Below are 17,998 nucleotides of genomic sequence, written 5' to 3'. Positions count from 1 at the left end.
AGAGCGTATGTAGGTCTACGTCCCGTAGTAGCCTATATTTTAATTTAACGTCTTTAATGGTAAGAGATCGCACAGGGATGGATAATGAGCGGTTGTTTAAGATTAAATTGCAATGCCAGACACCTTCAGATATGAGAGACCCCCTCCGATTTTTGACTTTGTTGCTTTCATGGGAGCCAGTCCTCACTCTATGGGAGCTCGGCTCCCTCTGGCTCCCACGTAATTCGAGCACTGGGTTATTTAGCCTACCTAACATACATAAGCCTACTGCACAGCTATGTACCAGCTAGCTACTATACACTCAACACCAACTCATCTACATCCAAGCGTGGTTTGAGACTGCACACTGGGGAAAGAAAAAAAGAAACTTTGACTTCTTGAACTTGTTTGGATGGACAAGACATAATGCTTGGGTGGGCTTAGCCCAGCCTGGCCCCTGCCTAGAGCCAGCTCTGCTGCAAGTAAAAATGTAGTGTAGGCTATAATCATTTGGTATGTGTTGCTAATTGCACTGGTCTTTTTCACAAAAACAATATCAGCTGTATTAATCAGTGACATTTTCCTTGCACTCATTTTACACCCAGCAACATCTTACTGAGATGGAAATTAGAGAACTGAAAAAATATGGTATGGCATTATGGAAATATCTGCATTATGGTATGGAATGCATTTGAGAGATATGGAAGGTTACTCTGGAAGAACATTTAGGCCTACCATAAAAAATACCATAAATATACAGCGCCCTCTATTTATTGCTATCCCTGGTAGATGAGTAAAAAGAGATATATGGAACCAAATCATATTGGCACTTTATCTTAGTTTCACAATGAAAACAATGAAGAAAGCTTCAACCCTGAAGGGAATCAAATTTACTTTGAGATGAAAAATCCTCATAAAGAAATAAATAGGCTATGTTTAATTTAAAAAAAAGATATTTGCAAGCAAACTTGTGCTTGAGAATATCGACTGAACGGAGTCTTTCTCTTATCATTTTGAAAAAAAAAATTTCCTTAATAAACTTTAGTCTCCGCAGTTTTTAAAAAAAAAGCCTATGAGAGAAAATGTTTAGCTTTAAAAAGTGTGATGTTTTACTCAGTAACATAAAAAGCGGGTGGGTCTAGGCAAGTTTTTTAAAAATTGTGGTAACAGTGTTTTTGTTATAACTAACACACACACACACTTATAGTGGCTTTGGGTGTGTCAGGCATTTCTGAGAAAAAAACAACACAAAATCTGATAGGCAGGTTTATTCATGGATAACCTACGCGATGTCCAGGTCCACTGTAAATGTTTTCATGCAGGCAGTGTGTGGTATACGGATGGGGTAATGCCCTGTATATCTGTCTTTAAAGCTAACAGTCTTTCTGCACTGGAATTGTAATTGTGGAGACAAATAATATATTGCCAAATAGGCCTACCAAACAAGGCCTTAATTGCATGAAGACAGAACATTTTTAGTGAAAGCAACTGAATCTGCACTAAGTACAGGTCCAAGAGTAGTCGATATTTCTTGATTTGCTGTTCAGATCAGAAATTACTAGTTGTCATGCAACGTTATTATTATCACCGCCGCGCAGCAAAGCGGCGGTCATAGGTTTAGTCAGATTTTTTTTTTCTTTTTAGCATGTCCAAATTTCCGTCAAGGATTCCCGGGACACTGTAAGACCGGGGTACACGAAACTTTGTGGGCATGTAACCCCACATGGATAGCATGGAACCTCCTGTTTTCGTTTTGATCTGTAGCCCCCCCCCCGCTGGACTGGACCCCCTGAAAGGAGGGTAGGGCAGACACAGTTTTCTGTGAATATCTCGAGAACCATAGGGTTTAGGAGGACCATTTTTTTTGTATGTTGATCTCAAAGGGCCATGTCAACCCATTCCATAATCTGTGACCTAACATAGTCAAAACTGCACTAAATTGGAAGTGTAGGATCATTATGACACCCTCTGAATGCACTCCAATTCCGTTCATGGGGGGCCACACAATAAATTAATTTATGTTACTATACACCAACTGGCCTGTAGGTGGCCGGAGACAGTTTTCTGTGAATATCTCAAGAACCGTAGGGCCTAGGAGGTCCACCTTTTTTTTGTATGTTGGTCTTAAGGGGGCATGTCAACCTATCCCATTACCACTTATTTCATGTATAGTGCCACCTAGTTAAAAATTAAAAAGCAAAACATTAGGTGTTTTCATCACAATATCTCTGGCTGACATGGTCAAAACTGCCCGAAATCAAAAGTGTAGGATCATTATGACACCCTCCGAATGCATGCCAAGTTTCGTGGACTTTCGTTCATGGGGGGCCTTACAATAAAATAATTTATGTGTACATTTAGTGACCGTACACCAACAAGGATTCCCGGGACACTGAAAGACCGGGGTACACGAAACTTGGTGGGCATGTAACCCCACATGGATAGCATGGAACCATCGCTTTTCGTTTTGATCTGTAGCCCCCCCGCTGGACTGGACCCCCCGAAAGGAGGGTAAGGCAGACACAGTTTTCTGTGAATATCTTGAGAACCGTAGGGCCTAGGATGACCAATTTTTTGCGTATGTTTGCCTCCAGGGGTCATGTAAACCCATTCCATATGCACACATGTGCATAAACAGATACACACGCACACACAAACATTCACAGTAATCCTACGTATGACACATCACACAGTAGACATATATACGCATGCATGCACATGCACACACACAGGCACATAAACAGGCAAACACACAAGCACATGCACATGCACATGCACATGCACATGCACGCACACACACCCACCCACACACCCACACACACATAAACATAAACATGTACATGCACACAATTCAAGAATTTCTCAGAATTATGAACAGGCAAGATGGGGGTGGGGTTGTATAAAATGTATATTACATGTGAAATCTATGAACTAATCATGTTTTGGTACTTGTTGTCTAGCAGATACCAGTGAGGATTGAGTGTGCATAATGCAATTCAGTGAGACAGTTAAAATCATATATGCCTTTCAGCGTGACTTATTTTTGTGGAAAACATGTGTTGGACTGGGCGGCGGTCATATTTTGTACCGCTCTGCGGTACATCTAGTTGATATAGAATTATTTCTCTGTTTTCACTTGCACTTGGAGAGAGTGCATGATGATGCCAATTGGTTGAGTGAGAAACAAAGAGGAATTAGGCCTTAGTTCTCTGGTTAACTTATCTGTTTTTGGCTTTAACAAACTTTAAAAAAGTGATTTTGCCACAGTTTGCAATAAGTGTGTCAGGCCAAGCAGACTCAAGTAGGGTTCAGTTACGTTGCAGTGAATTCTCGTCTCTCGCGATTTCAGCTCAGCGCAGAAACATGGCCGCCTCCACGAGTAGAGGTGGTAAAGACAAACAAAGTGGTAATTCCACACTAAATGACGGCTCGGAGACCGAAGGAAACGAGTTTTGTCCAGGATTCAAAGATGTCGATTCATTTGTTAAGGTTAGGCCAACAGTTTTTCATTGCTTATACTGTGTTGACAGTCAACGGCTTGTCAAAGTGCGTGGCTTGTAAGACAACGTGGATGCAATTGCTAGCTAGTTAGCTAAGCAATTTTTAAATTTCCTCTAACAATCTTTAATATCTTGTCATGTCAACAGTACTGAACATTTTATCATAATATCAATGGACACAATTCCACAAAATCCGCACTGCAAAGTGCGTCAAGCAAATCAGGTGCAACATACACGCTAGTGTCGGATAGCTAAATAGGCTAACTTTGTTGTCAGTCACTGGCATACGTTCCAATGCATTACCATGATCAATACAAAAGATTGATGTGTTTCAACAGCATGGTTTGGGGACTGTTGTCACAGCCACAAAAGCCTCTGCAGCTCTGCCTCAAGCTGGAGATGAATATGATTTTTACAGAAGCTTCCCAGGATTCCAGGAGTTCTGCGCTACTCAAGGGGATAGGGTTCTACATAGGTGGGTATTTAAGAAGTTATCACTGCAGTAAATTGTTACATGTTTGCATTTTTTATGTCTATGTATGAAGAGTTAACGGATACCTAGATACATTAGTTGCATGCAGCATAATGGGATATGGACCTGTGCTTTGTGTGTTTACTGGAGCCTGTGTTTTCTGCTTGTTACCAGTATGAGTCTGCTAATGCAGCACCATGGCTGTAGGTCTCACTTACGAGACCGCAACAAGCTGACAGGACTAGAAGATCGATTTGATCTGGTGGTGGATGCCAATGATTTGATTCTAGAGAAAGTGGTAGGTGTCTGTGTTCCCATGCATTCAATTCAACAAATAAGAGTTCTGCCATTCTATGCATACACAACAGGTAGAGTTGTTAAAAGTTCACCTGGTGTGATTTGTATTTGTTTAGGGTATTCTTCTCGATGAGGCTGCAGGGGTTAATAGAACCCAAGAGCCTGTAATGCCTGTTGGCTATCAGCCTCCCAAAATAGTTGTCTCCAGCTGGAATCGCAAGGTGAGGTTTGCATGACACTAGAAAAGTATCATACTCAAACAATTCATTATGCAATGATCAGGTTGCTCATGCTGCTGTTTACATTGCAGGGGAGTGGCTCTGGTCACAGCCCTGAGACCTTCAGACTCCTGCATGCCAAAAATGTCCAGCGTCCACAGATGAGGTTCAAAGACAAAGTCGACAACAGCAACACACCGTTCATCCCCAAAATCTTTGTGAAGCCCAACGCAATAGTACCTCTGCCCACATGTAAGCATATTGACAAACAGTCTGTCTGTTTTAGCCTGACAGTACGTGACCCTGCTGACCTGATCCTCTCTTTTAGATTTCACTAATAAACACCTTCACAAGCAGCGGCCAGAGGACCTGGATGTCCCTGCGGCCCTGGCAGACTTCATCCACCAGCAGAGAAAACAGGAGCATATGGAGGACATGTAAGACTTGCTCACTTGGTTAGCTTGCTTTTTGAGATGACAAAAATGTGATGATTATTGTATAACATTGCCATTCATTCTCTCAGGTTCTCTCATCCATACCAACATGAACTTGAGAATCTTACCATGCCAGAAAGTTTAGCATGTAGACCAGAGCCTCAGGTACTGTTTATTTTATTGTTCTTCACTTTTCCACTGTTATCCACTAATTTGAAATGTTGAGATGTTTGTCTTGCTATTGAAATGAAACAAATGAGGTAATAGATAGATAGATAGATAGATAGCAGTGTTTCCCACAGAATTGAATTCTATTTGTGGTGGTAGGTTTGCAGAATTAACTTGAACAGTTTTTAGCAAATTAGCGCAGCGTGGTTATGATGCTAACCAGATTTAAGCACAATTTAGTAAAACCTGGAAAATCATTGTGTGGTGGTCAATGTTGATATTGTGGTGGGCCGCCACAAATAAGTCAATGTATGGAAAACACTGGATAGATGTTCATACTCTGTTTGATGCCCACAGATGTACAAACCATTGGATGAGACTAACTGCCAATTTATAGACACATTGGATGACCTGGTCGCCTTGAATGAGAAGCTGTGCAACACCACTGTATTTGCAGTGGATTTAGAGGTAATGATGCAATACAAGTAGTCATATGAGAACTGTTGTTAAAGAGTTGTTCTTCCAGATTTGTGGACATGATGGGTGTCATATGTACATAGGCCTGTACTTCTCAAAGAATGAAGGCCTTTTCAGAAATTGAAGTATGTCGATATTGCCCCCAAAAAGTCACATCTGATTCCTTTTTCCAGCACCATTCCTACAGGAGTTTCCTTGGCATAACCTGCTTGATGCAAATTTCAACAAGGGACGAAGACTTCCTTGTAGACACCTTGGAATTGCGCAGTGAGATGTATATCCTCAATGAGTGTTTCACAGATCCCAACATTGTTAAGGTAATTGTGAAACATGCTTAATCATATGCATATCCAGAGGACATATTCAAACTTTTCTGAAAAATAAACTTTTTTATATCATGGTTATGATTCTTCTCAGGTTTTTCATGGGGCAGACTCTGACATTGAGTGGCTGCAGAAAGACCTTGGCCTCTACGTTGTCAACCTGTTTGACACGCATCAGGCATCACGTGCTCTCAACCTTGGTAGGAACTCATTGGATCATCTCCTGAAGGTGTTCTGCAACATCGACACAGACAAGCGCTACCAGCTGGCTGACTGGAGAATTCGGTAAACAGGAGCCACAGTGGTTTCTACATGCTTTGAATACTCTACATGGTATCTATTCACCATTTCTCACTGGTGATAAAATTTGAGGTTGATTGGACTTTGCTACGGCTATTATTGCCAACGTGTTTTGTGATGGGAGGTATTTGTCTTTGACTTGTAGGCCTTTGCCCGATGAGATGTTTCAGTATGCTAGGGGGGATACTCACTATCTCCTGTATGTGTACGACCGGCTGAGAGCAGACCTACTGGACATTGGCAAGGGTCTGCCCTCCGTCTTGCAAGCAGTCTGGAACAGGAGCAGGGAGATCTCCTTAAAGGTGAAGCCCTGAAAGACTGACTGACTGACTGATTGTCCACAGTTTTAATCGAGAGTTTTCAGGTCTAGCCACTGTGATTATGTAGTGTAATGATTTGTGATACAGATGATTATTCCTCTGTTTTCCTCTCCCTTCATTTAGAAATATGTGAAGCCGATCTTCACAGAGGAGTCCTACATGGATATGTACAAGAAGCAGAAGAAGATTTTCAACACACAGCAGCTGACTGCCTTCAGGCTTTTGTATGCATGGAGGGATAAGCTGGCCCGGGAGGAGGATGAGAGCACTGGGTATGTTTTATACACTCACGTTTTTCACACCGTGGTAATCCACTGCGGTAATTAAGATAATTAAAATTGAAACAGTAATTGTGATTGTCAATAATTTCATCATGGTTTGCCGTTACACTGGTAACCATTACGTCCCTACGAGCCACTATACCTGTTTTACATTTCCAGAGCTGAAGCTGTGTATGAACACCTGCTTTTTTTCATGCTAACACTGAATATACAGTTTAGGAGTGTGAAGAGCCATTTGCTAAATTTGAAGAGTGTAGAATCGTATGACAGTATGAGTCAGTGTGGTTCATACTTTGTGTGTTTTGTTTTCAGCTATGTGTTGCCTAATCACATGTTGATGAAGATTGCAGAATTGTTGCCCAAGTAAGTTTCCTCCACCTACTCCATTTCCAGCTGAGATGTTGTTTTCATAGTTTAGGACTGTCCACTAACTTCTGTTTTTTTTTTTTTTTTTTAGAGAGCCACAGGGCATTATCGCCTGTTGCAGTCCTACCCCTCCCATGGTCCGCCAGCAGATTAATGAACTTCACCAGCTGTTGAAGCAAGCCAGAGAAATGCCGCTTCTCAAGGTAGGGCTCCTGGACAGAAATTCTGAGCCCCACCCCCTCAGAGTTTACTCCGATACCTTAATCACTTAATAGTTTTTGAATCCCTCTACTTGCTTTTTTTGCAGAGTGAAATAGTGGCTGAGAAAAAGAAAGTAATCACCCCTATAAGAAAGGTTTGTTGCGTCAAAATGATCTGGTGCGTTTTTGTACATTACACATTCACATGATGACTGACTAGTGTTGCTGTGTCATCTGTAGCCCTCCCAGGAGTCCTCCCTATTCTCTCCTCATGACACATCCCGCATCTCCGAAAGTGACTTGGTTGACCGGTCTCTGCAAGGTATAGTTGGGATTTGCCTCCCACTGTTGCTCTTTGTTGTCGGCTATTACACATTATCCTGTGATGGCATGTGAGTGAATTCCTTCTCCCCCTTGTCCCATATGCTAGAGACCCCAATTAAACGTGGAATCCTCTTCTCTGAAGAGGAAGACCAAGATGAAGCTGATGCACAAGCCTTGGCTGGGCTTGTTGCTTCAGCTAAAATTAAACTGTTTGAGGTAGTCATATCAAACATTAATCTGTCACACAGAATGTATGCAAGTCATGCAATCTCATTAACTGCAGATGTAACAATTTGTCCTTTAAACTGTTGTGTTGAAGGAAGTGACTGAAAAGGTGCCTGATAAACTTACTGTGGCACAGCAGAAAGCCCACAGAATCTTGGAGTCATTTGAGAACCCCTTCAAAATGGTAATATGTCTTCTATTAAGATGTATCTATGTAAGACATGGGCATGTTAATTGGTTAAGTGCTGATTCTTTGTATGTTTTTTTTTTTTGTATTGTAGTATTTGCCATCGAAGAATATCCATATTAACAAAAATGCCAAGTTTGACCCATCATCAAAGGTGTATGAGGTATGCCAATGTTTTTGTCATTTCTGATTTACCTGGTACAAGAATGTGCATAATGTTGATAATGTTCTGTCCTGTTATTCCTTTTTTTTTCAGATTAGCAACAGATGGAAGCTTCGTAGTATTGAACAACAACAAAAAGAGGCCCAGGAAAAGCAGAAGACCAGGGAACAGGCAAAAAAAGCAAAAGGTATGAATATGGTATTTCCACCAAAAATGCAAACCACCTTGTGTTTTACAATCTAATAATACAATTGTGGATGCAACTTTTTATTCTTTTTTTTTTTACAGAGGAACGGAAAAAGGCCAAGAAAAGTTACCAAGAATCACTTCAGAACGTTGCTACTGTTCGGCAACAGGCAATGGTAAGTAAACTACCGTCTTACTAGAAAACAATCTTCTTACTAAAAATCTTCCTTTTTCCTTAAAAAAAGTACATACATTGCCACTTGAACGTTTGTGAACCTTCCAGATATGATCATTATTTTGTATCTATCTATCTATCTATCTATCTATCGAATGTCTGTCTGTTATTCGCATATCTCTCGAACCGTTTGTCTGATTGATTTCAAACTTGCCAGGTGTCTTGCTATGGGCACGAGTATGTGCAGTGTTTGATGTTGTTTGGATAAGTAATGCAAAAGATATCGTTAAATACATCGATAAAAGAAGCACACGTTGGCTTTCTCCGCTCTACTGTAGCCACTCCTCCTCTCACACAAGACAGTGCAGGACCAGAGACAGAGGGGGTAAGCGGAGTTTTGGCAGCACTGAATCACAGGGTCAAGATGCAAGATGTTTGGATGATTATCATGTCTGACATCAATAATAAAGACTCCCAGTATGCAGTTTGCTTGCATAAAATAATTCCACAGATTTTGCAACAACACACCAACAAACACGGGTATGCAATGGTTATTCAAAATGACGTAAAAATTCTACGCAATAAACTGACACTTTGAATAGCCCAGGCTACTTTGAACGAGTGGCAGACAGAGCGACATGTCATCAAAGGCTGTTTTTGAGTCACATCATTGCAAATCTCATATGATGATGCAACTTTCTACAAAATGGTTTGCCTTCATTAAGTTATTCAATATGCTAAACATATAGCCTTATATCAAAGCTTTAGGCAACAAGTGGCAGACAGAGCGTGATGTCACTTATAGGTTACCAGAGATAGTTGAGTCACATTGTTGCAAATTTCATACGACGATGCATCATTCCACAAAATGGTTTGTCTTCTCTATCAGGAAGTTATTTAATAAGCTTAAAGCTGCAGTTGGCAAGATTTGTTTGATCATATTCACTGAAACCGACACTATGCTCCGACAGAACAACATATATCAGCCGGTTTTAGAGTAAAACCCACACTTCTACCTCCACCTAGAGCCTTATTTGTTTTGCAAAAATCCACAGCTCCCGGTTCTTCTGGTCCAATCAGAGCAAGGCTATGTGAGATCTGACTGTCAATCACAGTCTATTAGAGGGAGAGCAGCTTCACAGAAGAGAACTTCTGACGGCAAATTTGAGGAAAAGTTGGTAAACCACCTTCTTACCTAATTTGAGGGTGCTGATTCTGAATATTTTGTTTACCAAGCTCAATTCTGAGTTCTAAGCCGCATAATCAGCATTTTAACATAAAATAGCGATTGTTTTTGCTTATTTTTCCCTAAATTGGGTTGATTTCAAAAGTAATCACTAAAAACAAATTAAAGCATTAAAGAACCCATACTATAGTTTATTAACATATTTAATGGAAACATGATTACAGTTAACATGTAATAAACTCGGAAATTCTAATCAAAACACAACCATATTTTTTATTGCTAACATAGTGAGTCCCTCATGTGGTGTTTATTGCATTTCATCACAATAACAACTCTCACAGATAACCTTCAACTCAGAATATATCCTACAGTACATATGAACTAAGATAGCGGGAATAAGCCTAATGCAGAACTGCATCTACCGTTAGCAACAACCGACAAGTAAAAAACATTTTACTTCTAGTAACACTGAATTTTTGTATGTGTCCTTGCCTCCATACTAGAGCTTGATAATGTGCTCTTCTTATATGCCATTGAGCTGCATCACTTGTTGGTGGTAGAGCCTCCGATCCTCGACATCTAGAAAACAGAGTGGCTTTGGCATAGTTTTGTCACGATACCAAAATTATGACTTCGATACAATACCTTCCATAAATATCTTGATACTCGATACTGAAACGATATCCAAATCCTAAAATATCTGGAAAAGAAAGGACACAGGCCTCCTCCAAGTGTATTCAGTCATTTGTGTTGAATTTGGTGCACTTTTGGTCAATTCTGGGTTTTAAACTTCTTACTTAATTATTATTTTTGTAGTCAGTAAAATAGTAGTTTGTGTGTGATTAAGTCCTTTATTGTTTGTTATAGTTCATTTATATTGTGTGGTGTTTTGGCAATAAATTACCATTAAATAGCCAAAGAAGGCTAGATCAAGGTCAGTGTTCAAATGAATGCATGCAAATCACTTAATGCTATGCAGAAGAGCCTAATCTTAAGGCCATCTGATGTAGGCTACCCTAGGCCTTCCCGTGTTTATGGGATTTCTTTGACAGTTGCAAAGGGGAAAAAAGTGAATATAAGTCTTCTTTGCTCCCACTGAAATTAAATAAGCATGTTTCAACCACTCAAGTCTTAATCAGATAGGCCTACACCATTATCTGTTGCAATATCTGTGTGTATTTCTACATTAGGGGCGCTGATGCTATTTTACCGTCGGGATAATGACTGTTGCGCCCAACGCAAATCTAAAATGGGGTGGTCTGTAGTAGCTACATTACTCATGGGTGTGGTTTGGGCGTAACATGCAATAAACCAACAGAGTGTCATCCCACATTCCCTTTAACAACAGGCACGCTTGTTCCATAGCTTATTGCTATTATGATGGTGGATTTGCCAGGCGCAGCCAGGAACGGTTCACAGCGCTATAGTCAGTTGGGAACAGTTTTCTATTGATTTTTCATCTTGACAAAATGTAATACAGAAATGTCACTTTCCGATGTTTTGGGATCACTCTCACTGAATCACAAGGTTATGAATGCATGATGATATTTTTGCAATGTAATCTAACATTACCTCACTATAGACAATGCAGATCTTCTGTCAGATAAGCTCTCCTCTCCCGTGCTGCTGCTGGGGCATTTGGGTTAAGTGGCATCGGCATGCAGTTCAACATCACGTCTCATTAAGTCCTCTAATATTTCCTAATATATGTCATCAACACATCCGTGATTCGTGGAAATGTGTACGCTAGATTTATACCTATTTTTTCACATAGGACACCACACTGATTTCCCTGGTGTAGCAATATTTGTCCTTGTAATTATGTATGGTTTGGAGAAATGGGAACTGTGTTGTATAGATTAGAGGAGCAAAGTGCATTGCGCAATACAGGCGCCCAAGCCAGCGCTCCTGCAGGTGTAAGCTACGGCTGTACCTTACCATCAGGCAACTCAACAATTAGAAACAGTTTCCGAGTTGACCTAACTTACGCACAACTTTTGTTTAGAATAACAATGAATGGACGCAGCAACTACAGAAATTGTAGCCAAGGCTGCTTTCTTTTACTATTTATGGTTGCTGGTTAACAGCACATAATAAGCTGATTTAAGCTAATTCACAAACTCAAGGCCATCATGGATATAAAACGTTTTTTGAAAACAACGAAAGGATGGAGGGAACATAGCAAAGCATAGAGTTATTTCAGATGGGCTACAACAACAAGGTAGGCAGTTGTGGTGCTTGTCAAAACCTTAGCGCAGCTGGAATAATGCTTATAGGCTGGTGTTAAAGCACACACAATGTTTAAAGCCATACACAACAGTAAATTGGAACAAAACTAAAGGTAACTTTAGCCTTTGTAGGGCTGTATAAAGTTGTCCAAATTAATAGGTTGTAATTAGGTGTCGTTGTTGTAAAGATATTGCATGTAGATGTACTATATAGGCTTCTTGACCAATGCACGAACAAAACCGGGAAACAGACAAATATTATCAAGGCTTTGAATTTTTCCATCTGTGCACAGGGTGTCTGTAGATCGGTGTGCATAGCATTCATTCCTGCAGGCCTGTGGCCATGCATGCACCCTTAAAATAGTATCTGAATTTGCGCCACTGACTTTAGACCAGGAGGTTCCTGGTCTGTGGCGGAATTGTTTTCTGAAACTGCAAAAATATATACTTTTCGCTGAAACGCCCCCTTGGGCGCACATGTACCTGTGAGGGGACATTCCAATATGCGCTGACTGCAAAATAGGAAAGACAAAAGCGCGAGTATACAGTACAAAGTTAATTGCGCTGGAGTGCAAGATAGAGCCCTAGGTCTTTCTTTGATAGTTAACATCATTTGCTACCAAATAACAAATACCAAATAACGATACAAAAGTGTCTTACAAACTTTCCTGCATACTTCTTAAATGTGCTGCAGTCAAATGGGTGTCCTAAAGACATAACTAGATCTTGAGCATCTATTACCAGTGTTGAATGAGCAGTTTTTGCAGTGATCACTACTGGACATTCCACATTGCTAGACAGCACTTGAGTGAGGATAGACTTATTTCCACTTCACAAATAACCATTGCTATCTGCAATAGCTACAGTACAGGGACATTAATCAGTTCATAGCTGAGGATTTGTCCTAGGTCCACTTCCCTTTCAGCATCATATGCAGTAATGATGCACTGGAGAATGTTTCTTTTTGTTGCACTATAAGGATATCTTGTGTAAGTTTTGATGATAATCAAATTTGAATAGGAAAGCGCACCAGTGAGAAGTTTTAACTAGGCAAGCTCCTCTGTAAAGACTGGCTGTCCTTGCCCTAAAGACTGTTCATAATAGTTAGTGACAAAGGACTTTCTACAGAAAAATAAGCAGTCACCTACTATTCTATCAATTTATTATCAAGGAATCTATTTTGTTTCTAAACGTCGTACTGAATTTTAACTATTCAATTATTTTTTTTATTTTCAATATTATTTTAATTTTAGCTTATTTTCATTTGCTACTTGAGGGTCATTGGGGTAATTCCTGTCCTATCCTACAACATATCTGATACATAAAGAGTATATTAATGCATTGTTTTTTGCAATTCCTATGATATCTGATTGCAAAACCAAAAAGTATGTGAATTATGCTAATTAGCAAGCTTAAAACTCAAAATTGAGCTTGGTAATCAACATATTTGAATTCAGCACCCTCAAATTGTGTGAAATAGCCCCTTTACCGACTTTTCCTCAAATTTGGCAACAGGACTTTTTCTGAACGTTTGTTAGCTATCTGCTCTCCCTCTATAGTGCAGTCTGGTGCGCACTGACGAGCACAAACTCGATGAGAAGGTGCTCTATGGTAGTGGGGGAGTGGCATGAGAGTTGTAAACATTCAAAATTTTGGCTAAGTCTCCTCAATCTGTCAGACTTGCCAACTGCAGCTTTAACAATAAACATTTCGCCTTAACTCAAAACAGCTTTTAGGCTTATGTCATTTTGATCTGTAAAAGTGTCACATGCGACCATGCCTAAATGTTGCTTACTGCACATTAGTTATGGGCTAATATATTATAATATAATATTCAGTATTCATTATTGAATGCTTACCTGGAATGATGTTTTTCCCTATCATCTACAGGTTTTCTACAGGAATGGCATGTTTGAACGGACACTGCACTAGTATCAATAATAACAATAATATTAAATGTCAACAATGAAAATAATTTTCATATTAACAAAAACCATGAACATACAATCTACAACCCTGTAATAGAATTAATGCAAGGTGAACAGACAACTAACCAAGGAATGGCTTGCATTGACCATGTTATTCCAGGCTTTAATCTGGGTCTGCAAAACGGCTAAAAAAAGAGGCTGAAAAGGGCTTAAAAGAAACGATTGAGGCCATTGTTGCTTTAGGAGGTGCCACAGGCTACTGATTTTGAAGGGGTTTTTGCAGGGTTCCCACGGGTCATGGGATTTCTGCAATATCGTGGAATTTTGTTGTCTATTCCATTCATGGAAAGTCAGGGAATTTTAGCATATTTGGGGTAAAGTCATGGAATATCAGGGAATTTTGTTGTAGCAGTTTAAAATGTATTTGCCAAAATACATTAGGCCTAATACAAATATATTTCCATGCAGAATTGGTGTATATCTGTGTGGTTATTAGCTTTACTGCTTGTTTTATTGATTGTGGTCAGCCCAACTTTGAAAAATTATGGAATTTTTTTTGACTTGTAGTGGGAACCCTGTTAAAGTTATTATACAGTATTTTGTTTTGTTTCTGTCTATAACTTACATCAGTGTTTCTTAACTGGTGCGTCGGGATTTAAAATCGCTCATTTAAAATGCTACATTATGAGATCTAATATTGGACCTTTACTTTGATAGACTTTATTTTGTATGTCAGTCATTGCCATGGACATGTAGGGCTGTATTTTGGGTCACCAGCGCATGGCGTAAAGTTCGTTATTCACCGGCGCGAAGTTGAATTCGTTATTTTGCACCTTTATTTTTTAAGCATTGCGCCCAGGGGTGTGGCAATTAACAACCTAGGGAGGGACCTGGCGCATTGTCTAAAAATCGCTATCATACACCACCTAAACCTGGTCAGAAGTCAATGGCGAGTTGCTCATATGCTATTTTAAGAGCGCATGTCAACAGTCATATTGGCAGGTGCACGCACCATCCTTCTATCATTCATGAACGCACACCAGCGCACGTCCATGCAAAGCATTACAAATTGCATGATTACAATGGTAAACATAATTAGAATAAAGATATTACGAAATACTGTACATCTCATGATGAGTAGTTATTCACCATCATTTGCAAATTGGTAATGACGGTTAAAAGTGATTAGGGGAGAGGCGAGAGACACGTATGGAGCACAGCTGAAGATGCACTGTCACGAGATATAAGCAACTCCTCTGCAGGATAAATGTTGTTTTATTCAGTCATTTGAGCAACATTAGGGTAAGTGTTGCTTTTTCCAGCCTATGTTTTCGATGGTAACCCATTGTCAGTCAATAGTGAAAGTAACTGCATATAACTGTCTTGTCGTTGACTGACTCCTTGGTGAAGTTAGTTTCACTTTGCCAATGAGTTCAAATAATAGACGAGTGCAAATGCGTGAAGGCTATGCTAGGTTTTAGTAAAGCATGGTTTAAGAATGACTATTCCATACGGTCTCGCAAGCAGCCTCCTTCAAATGCGCCGTTGAATGCCAAAATACCGATGCATTTATTTGACATATCGCGCGGTTGCGCCGTTAAAGGGAATGACAGATGTCATTCTCATTGGTTTAAAATGATGTTACGCCCCAAACACACCCATATGACTGATTAAAAGACCTAGGAACACCTTGTTACGCCATGCGCTCCACTTTTGAGAACGAAACCCCTCCCAATGTGAACTGGACATCCTACTAAATTTGAATAGACTTTTGACGAGTGACGATGCACTTTAGAATGTCATGATAGGGCCCATAGACAATGTGTATGTAACAGGACATGTTCGACATAATTTTAGCGGTAAACACTCAACCCTGAATATTTGAAGTAGGATATGGATTCACTTAGATGGGACAGAAACCCCAGTGTGTGGTGTGCAGTGAATTGCTGGCACATGACGGCATGAAACCATCAAAACTAAAATGTCACATGGAAACCAAGCACTCCTGTCAAAGACAAACCTGTCGAGTAGCATACTTTGAAAGGTGACATGGAAACCAAGCACTCCTGTCAAAGACAAACCTGTCGAGTAGTCTACTTTGAAAGGTGACATCAGAAGTTGAAGACTTCACAAATGTAATGGCAAACATCAGGATGCTCCAAACAAATAGGTCTACAGGCACTTTGCGGGTGAGCATGTAGCTCACCATATCTGTTGTCTTGAACGCTAATAAAAAAAATATGGGTGACTACTTGATAAACATGGGAAATTGTGGGTCCCAAAGCCAGACCAGTTAAGAACCACTGACTTACATGGTCTGCATTACAAATTGGGCTTTAGAATGGTTTATTATGGTTATTTCTATACAGAGACGTTTGCATATTTTTCTGATGTCATCCTATGGTTGCTGAGTGACATTCGAATGAGTTAAATGTCACATTCAAAATGAAGAGACCACTGTAAATTTGATTATGATCGCCAACTCAGCCGTAGGATGACAGCAGAAAAATGTTTAGTGGTCTCTTAATTGTTTACAAAGCTGTATTTTTACACAAATATCTAAGATTTCCAAACTTTAAAGCGGCACTATTAAGTTGCAGTGGATCAGAATGACCTGCTTCCTTTAGTTATGAGCATTACAAACAAATGGCAGTTAATAAATAAATTGTTCTCTCTCCCCTTTCCAGGAGACTGGACAACCTGGAGGAAAGAAGAGGGAGAGAGTTGACAGCGACATGACCGAGGAAACCCCTAAACCCAGCGCAAAGTTCCTCAAACCTGCAGACACACCAGGCGATGTACCTTCGTTTCCTGCCGCCAAGGCGAAAGCCAAGAAAGCGGCACAACAAAATGCAGACACCGAACCTGCTGCCCAACCCGAATCCTTCACTCCCTTTGACTACAGCAAGTCAAAGCTCAAGGTTTTTTCTGGTATGTCATTTCATCTAGTTGAACTACGAGCACAGGGTTTACAGAGTTGCAGCCCCTGTAATTTTGTTCTTAATGAATACAAAGAACAAGTCTCACATGTCAACATGCCTTTTTCCAACAGGAGGTAAAGCGAAGGATTCAGGACAATTTGACCCAAATAAAGAGGTTCATGATCCTAACAGAAAGGTACTACATTAACACATAGAATTAACATTTGTGCAAGGTATGCAAAGTATATTACATAAAGAAGAAGACTAAGTGCTGAATATCATTTGTGTTGTAGAAAAATCCTAAAGGGAATAAACAAGGTGCTGCTGGAGGCAGGAGTATGTCCTATATGGCTGGCAAATCTAACCGGTAATATAGCCTAGTGATCATCCAATTCAAGTGTTTATTTTATTTGCCATCATTCTGATAAATTGTTGTTTTTTTACTCTCTATTGCAGTGGATTCCGTCACAACTGGCCCAAGAGATAGACCATTCCTACCATGTTTTTTTTATTATTATTATTTCCTAATGCATGATTTCTCTTGTTCTCCCACCTGGTGTTCACCCTCAGATGTCGAACAATAATTAACTCATTGATTGATTTTAAAATAAAATGTGTGGATTTCTTCATTTGTCTGTCATTTCTTTATTTAGACACCGATGGTGTATTAATAATACCAAAAGCAATATGGGATTAACCGCCAACATTCCTGCTTCATGACTGGGAACATACTGGAATGCTATTTCACCTAGACGTTTTGGCAATAGACTTTAATCCCTCTTAAATCAAATAAACGTTTAGAAAGAAAAAGTTAAATGAGAAAATGTTCTATTGAATGAAAACGGTAGACTCGATAGTCAGTGGAAAGCTACAGAATGTTCAATACCTAACGAGTTGTAACTGGAGCCTAGTGGGATATAAAGAACACTGTCCCCGGGGGTGTTTTTGCGCGTTTTGGTTTACTTCTTAACAAATCCAGTGACTGACCATAAATTATACCTGTCAATGATACAAACCACCCACCTGTAGATAATTTACGGATAGAATCGTTTATATCTGCTTGCTTTCGTAAATTCGTGACAGACAATGGCAATAACGCTTAATTTAGAGTCCATCGGTTTATCTAAAAAATATAACTTT

The 17,998-nt window shown here is 39.8% G+C and overlaps 1 protein-coding gene across 1 annotated transcript; it reads left to right on the top strand.

Moving 5' to 3' along the window:
• The first annotated feature begins 3,329 nt into the window (after positions 1-3,329).
• Positions 3,330-17,487, top strand: exosc10 (exosome component 10). The gene is made up of 25 exons (XM_076276263.1): positions 3,330-3,468; positions 3,818-3,954; positions 4,126-4,249; positions 4,365-4,469; positions 4,559-4,718; positions 4,795-4,903; positions 4,990-5,065; positions 5,426-5,536; positions 5,719-5,862; positions 5,963-6,153; positions 6,314-6,470; positions 6,612-6,760; positions 7,082-7,132; positions 7,227-7,338; positions 7,443-7,490; positions 7,576-7,657; positions 7,766-7,875; positions 7,979-8,068; positions 8,166-8,234; positions 8,328-8,421; positions 8,523-8,596; positions 16,625-16,868; positions 16,990-17,054; positions 17,152-17,225; positions 17,315-17,487. Exons 1-25 carry the CDS (start codon positions 3,343-3,345, stop codon positions 17,343-17,345), a joined length of 2,733 nt encoding a protein of 910 aa, XP_076132378.1. The 5' UTR covers positions 3,330-3,342; the 3' UTR covers positions 17,346-17,487.
• The last annotated feature ends 511 nt before the right edge of the window (positions 17,488-17,998 follow it).

The sequence above is a fragment of the Alosa pseudoharengus genome, unplaced genomic scaffold, assembly GCF_046254945.1.
Source record: "Alosa pseudoharengus isolate Yale_2024_CS ecotype anadromous, Long Island Sound unplaced genomic scaffold, YU_APseudo_1.1 YU_APseudo_1.1_scf_9, whole genome shotgun sequence".
In the NCBI taxonomy this organism is placed as follows: domain Eukaryota; kingdom Metazoa; phylum Chordata; class Actinopteri; order Clupeiformes; family Clupeidae; genus Alosa; species Alosa pseudoharengus.
The sequence above is the reverse complement of the archived record's forward strand: the minus strand, read 5'-3'. Positions and strand labels throughout refer to the sequence as shown.